We start from the raw sequence: 6,000 nt of genomic DNA on the forward strand, positions 1-6,000 counted from the left end.
CCACCAACATCTATCATTTCCTGACTTGTTAATTTTAGGCATTTGACTGTTGTGAGGTGGTATCTCATTGAGGTTTTGATTTGGATTTCCCTGATGCCGAGCGATGTTGAACACTTTTTCATGTGTCTGTTGGCCATTTGGAAGTCTTCTTTGGAAAAATGTCTGTTCATATCTTCTGCCCATTTCTTGATTGGATTATTTGTTCTTTGGGTGTTGAGTTTGATAAGTTCTTTATAGATTTTGGATACTAGCCCTTTATCTGATATGTCATTTGCAAATATTTTCTCCCATTCTGTTGGTCGTCTTTTGCTTTTCTTGACTGTTTCTTTTGCTCTCCAAAAGCTTTTTATCTTGATGAAATCCCAATATTCATTTCTGCCCTTGCTTCCCTTGCCTTTGGAGATGTTTCCAGGAAGAAGTTGCTGCGGTTGAGGTCAAAGAGGTTGCTACATGTGTTCTCCTTTACGATTTGGATGGACTCCTTTAGGATTTGGATGGACTCCTGTCTCACGTTTAGGTCTTTCAACCTAATTTGGAGTCTATTTTTGTGTGTGGTGTAAGGAAATGGTCCAGTTTCATTCTTCTGCATGTGGCTGTCCAATTTTCCCAACACCATTTGTTGAAGAGACTGTCTTTTTGCCATTGGACATTTTTTCCTGCTTGTCAAAGATGAGTTGACCATAGAGTTGAGGGTCCATTTCTGGGCTCTCTATTCTGTTCCATTGATCTATGTGTCTGGTTTTGTGCCAGTACCATACTGTCTTGATGATGGCAGCTTTGTAATAGAGCCGGAAGTCCGGAGTTGTGAGCTGCCAGTTTTGCTTTTCTTTTTCAACATTCCTCTGGCTATTCGGGGTCTCTTCTGGTTCCATACAAATTTTAGGATTATTTGTTCCATTTCTTTGAAAAGAGTGGTTGGTATTTTGATGGGGATTGCATTGAATGTGTAAATTACTCTAGGTAGCGTTGACATCTTCACAATATTTGTTCTTCCAATCCATAAGCATGGAAGGTTATTCCATTTCTTTGTGTCTTCCTCAATTTCTTTCATGAGTATTTTATAGTTTTGTGAGTACAGATCCTTTATCTCTTTGGTTAGATTTATTCCTAGGTGTCATATAGTTTTGGGTGCAATTCTAAATGGGATCGACTCCCTAATTTGTCTCTCTTCTGTCTTGTTGTTGGTGTATAGGAATGCCACTGATTTCTGTGCATTGATTTTTATATCCTGTCACTTTAGTGAATTCCTGTAGGAGTTCTCGTAGTTTTGGGGTGCAGTCTTTTGGGTTTTCCAGATAAAGTATCATATAATCTGAAAAGAGTGAGAGTTTGACTTCCTCTTTGCCAATTTGGATGCCTATGATTTCTTTTTGTTGTCTGATTGCTGTGGCTAGGACTTTTAATACTATGTTGAATAGCAGTGGTGAGAGTGGACATCCCTGCCGTGTTCCTGACCTTAGGAGGAAAGCTCTCAGCTTGAGGCTCCGTTTTCTTATTTCTGAAGATAACATGGGGATAATAAAATCAATTTCAGAGTGATATTGTGGCTAATAAACAAAGGTGTGGTCATATTTTGTAGATCCCTAAGAAAATGCTCAAAGGTGAGGGGTATGATATTTGTATGTGCGTGTGTTTATTCACACTTTTCTTTGAAGTAAACCTGGGTTCTCATGTGCACACACACAGAATCATTATTAGGTGATCTTTCCTGTCACAAGTAAACTTGACAGAAAGTGGGAGAGGATAAGAATGAAAAGAATGAATATTTAGATTAGCGTGAAAGTTAAAATATGTAAAAATTTGGACACAAAGATTTAAGATAGAACAAATCGCCTTAAGGATTCAGCTTTTCTAGGTTAGTACCTGCAAGTCAGCATGGCTCATGGCATGGGAGATCTTCTGTACCAGCTCGTGGGGCTGAACAACTCCAAAGTGACTTCAGACTCCATTGTCTACTTGAAGTAGGGCACCAACACGGTATATCCTTATCCAAGAGAATGTAAATGAATAAAATCCAAGGCTGCTTTCACTTCCCTTGAACAAAGTGTTATTGGATAAATGTCTGGATTAGATTTTCACTGTGGTTGCAAGAAATGACCATGCTGCTCCCTTAAAACAAATCAATTTATTTTCTGATAGTTCTGGAAGTCAGAAGACTGAAATAGGTCCCCCTAGGCTAAAATCACTCTGTCTGCAGAGAAGAGTTCATGTGGAGGTCTGGGGAGAATAGGTTTTCTTGTCTATTTCAGCTTTAGGGCCACCTGTACTCCCTGGTTTATGTCCCTTCCCTTTACCTTGAAAGCCAGCAAAATAGCATCTCGAAATCTGTCTCTGACTCCAAGACTTCTGCCTCCCTCTTCCACCACTGCAGGACTCTTGTCATCTATTGAGCCCAGCTGGATAATCAGAATAACTTTATCCTGGGTCAGCTGACTAGCAATGTTAATCCCATTTGCAACCTTAATTCTCCCTTGCCATGACACAAGACATATCCAAAGATTCAGTAGATTAAGATGTGGAAATATTCGGGGGACATTATTCTGCCGACTAAAGTGTTTTTCCGAGGTATATTTAATGTCTACTCAGGGGCCCTTCTTTGCAGAATCAAACACAACTGATCTCAACTCTAAGGTGTGTACTGAGTCTTTTCTCTCCAAACCACACAGGAAGAGGATCACATGGCTTATTTACTAAAATCACCTTAAAGCTATAAATGGTAAAGTAAACCATCAACTAAAGAAATTCAGTATCATCTCAAAGTTAAGGTAAAGTCAAGGAAGTTAGAATTCTTGAAGGCAGGTAAATTCATGAGAAGGAGGATTAAAAAAAAATGGATTCACCTGACTTCTAATCTGGCCTCCCAGGAACCAACTATCAGCAGGAAAAGTTGCCTTTCTGTCCAGACCAGTTGTCCACTGGGAATGGAGTGCTCTGAGGTGGGAGTAACAATGGAAACAGTGCCTAATGAGCAGACACAGAGCTGTAAATATCTCCTCTGCTGCAGAGCTTCAGCATGTGAAACCTTGGACTGGCCACAACATGGTTGTTATTTCTGGGTTCCTAAGTCTGGCTGGGGGACCCATGCCTCTCTGCTTCCTGCTGTCCTGTCTGGGAACAGAGCTTCGGTCTCGAGCATCAACCATCCGGGGAGGAATTCAGACCTCCACATGGAGACATTCATCTTAGAGACCCCAACCAGGTGAGTCTGAGAGCTCAGCAGGTATTTCAGGAAAGGAGCAGAGAGAATGGAAGCTGAGAACTTTGACCTGAGGTCACCTGAGACTAGGGACACTCATTTATAATTAATTTACGTAGTGTGTTCAAAAGAGAAGTGTCCATAGGACCCAGCAATACAGGCATCGTTGTTGACAATACATGATGGGAATGGAAGTCCAGTTGGATGACACAGGGGAAGGAATGGGGGACCTAAAATAGTTCCAGTGGAATTAGAACATATCCGAGGAGTTTTGCAGCTAAGGGGAGCAGGAAATCAGAGTGTTTGGCTTGGAGCATGGGTGGTGAACTGTGTAGGGTGTGGGGGGTTTTGAACATATTCTGTATTTATTGAAAGACCCAGACCCTTGCAGGTAACTATTCCCTTGCGACAGCAGTTCCTGAGATACACATTTCTCAGAAGCTTCTCTCACACTGAGTATTCACATGGAAAAGTGTGTTTCATATGCAACAAGGGGTAAGCTAACTAGCTTTACTTTGTAATACTTCATGACCAAAAAGCGTGTAAACGATGGAGGCATTTGTGAAACGCAGAGAAAACGCTCCCAAATCTGTTCAATGGTGAAAATAACTCATTTACTCACAGGAAGGAACAGTGCTATAAGCTTCCTACATGTGGTGACCAATGCTGAATCCACCCTAGGAGGATGGGTACTGCTGTCCCCACTCTCTGAGTGAGGATAGTCCCATTTGGAATGGATTGATTGTCTCTCCCAAGTTCCAACATTGTATATGTGGTAGATCTGATGTTCAAAACCTGGTTTTCTGATTCAAAAATTTGGCAGTTAAAATCATTTGGAAAAGTCTTTTTTTATTTCATCTTTAAAAATCCCCTTCTAATGTCCTACATTGTGTACTACAGTGTGTATTTTCTGTTGTAAATTGCAGGTTTATTCCCTTTGCACATTTTTCTAGAGGGATATTCAATCAGTAAAATGTCTGACATCATAAAAAGCCCACTGTTTTCTTGTTTGGATACACTGTTCTTTTTCTGCTTTGTTAATTATTCTGGGCAGCAAGGGCATGTGGCAGGGGCTGGAAGGCTGCCAGAACCGGGGAAACTTCTGCTCATCACAGTCTCTCAGGAATCCCCTGAGTTTATTAGATCTCCTTTACCACTCGTGTCCATTTCTTTCCTGCGCTTTATGAACCTCCTTTTTGTTTTTTTAAAGATTGTATTTATTTATCTGACAGAGAGAGACACAGCGAGAGAGGGAGCACAAGCACGGGGAATGGGAGAGGGAGAAGCAGGCTTCCCACCAAGCAGGGAGCCCGATGCGGGGCTCGAACCAAGGACCCTGGGCTCATGACCTGAGTCAAAGGCAGACGCTTGACGACTGAACCACCCAGGCACCCCAATAACTGACATTTAAAGAAAAACTTTAAAAAAAGAAAAAAAAGTATTAAATAAATAAATGAAGCCCATAAAATTCAACACTTTTATGCTTTTTTTTTTCTTTCCTTGTAGGCAGCACCACCACATGGAAGCAGACAATGACACAGGAATTTCAGAGTTTCTTCTTCTGGGATTATCAGAGGAACCAGAATTACAGCCCATCATATTTGGGCTTTTCCTCTGCCTGTACCTAATCACTGTGCTGGGGAACCTGCTCATCATCCTGGCCGTCAGCTCAGACTCCCATCTCCACACCCCCATGTACTTCTTCCTCGCCACCCTGTCCTTTGCAGACATCTGCTTCACCTCCACCACAGTCCCCAAGATGCTGTGGAACATCCAGACTCAGAGCCAAGTCATCACCTATGCCGGCTGCCTCACACAGATACACTTTTTCATAATCTTTGGAGCCTGGGACGACTTTCTTCTGACTGTGATGGCCTATGACCGCTTCGTGGCCATCTGTCACCCCCTGCACTACACGGTCATCATGAACCCTCGGCTCTGTGGACTGCTGGTTCTGGTGTCCTGGGTCATCAGTGTTCTCAATTCCTTGTTACATAGTTTAATGGTGTTGCGGCTGTCCTTCCATACAAAGGTGGAAATCCCCCATTTTTTCTGTGAACTCAATCAAGTAGTTGGGCAGGCCTGTTCCGACACTTTCCTTAATGATATGGTTATGTATTTCGTAATTGTGCTGCTTGGTGGCGCTCCCCTGGCTGGGATTCTTTATTCCTACTCGAAGATTGTTTCCTCCATATGTAGGATATCCTCAGCTCAGGGCAAGTATAAAGCATTTTCCACCTGTGCATCTCACCTCTCCGTTGTCTCCTTGTTTTATTGTACAATTCTAGGAGTGTACCTTAGCTCTGCTGCTCCCCAGAGCTCCCACTCAAGTGCAGTAGCCTCGGTGATGTACACGGTGGTGACGCCCATGCTGAACCCCTTCATCTACAGCCTGAGGAACAGAGACATAAAGAGGGCTCTGAAAAGAATCACTGGGATTCCAGTGATATAAGGGGCCATCGTCCTGCAGTTGAAGAGGTGCCCATGATTGCAGGGCTCAGAGTCTGAGAGCCTGGAACTGCCATTCTTAAATCAGGCTGTGGAACTAGAACCTGCTCCTTCCACGTGTTTCCTGGAATTTTCATTTGTTTGAATAATTCCACTTCTCCATACATTTAAGTAACTCACTTTACTAAATTTTGGCTCTGGCTGATATACACACACGTTCCCCTTTGTCCATTTGCATACAATCGCAAAATTTTCCCCAACCTTGGACACAAATGCCTGGAAATTTCTGTATCTTACATGGGGCAAGTTGGATTTCTTAAAAATAAATTTATTTCATAGACTTCTACCATGCCAAG

At 42.4% G+C, this 6,000-nt stretch overlaps 1 protein-coding gene across 1 annotated transcript; it reads left to right on the forward strand.

Annotated features, from left to right (window-relative positions):
- Nucleotides 1-4,715: 4,715 nt before the first annotated feature.
- On the forward strand, nucleotides 4,716-5,648 carry LOC113935273 (olfactory receptor 7A17-like). The gene has a single exon (XM_027617015.2). It carries the CDS (start codon nucleotides 4,716-4,718, stop codon nucleotides 5,646-5,648), a length of 933 nt encoding a protein of 310 aa, XP_027472816.2.
- Nucleotides 5,649-6,000: the final 352 nt, after the last annotated feature.

The sequence above is a fragment of the Zalophus californianus genome, chromosome 1 (genome assembly GCF_009762305.2).
Source record: "Zalophus californianus isolate mZalCal1 chromosome 1, mZalCal1.pri.v2, whole genome shotgun sequence".
NCBI classification, from domain to species: domain Eukaryota; kingdom Metazoa; phylum Chordata; class Mammalia; order Carnivora; family Otariidae; genus Zalophus; species Zalophus californianus.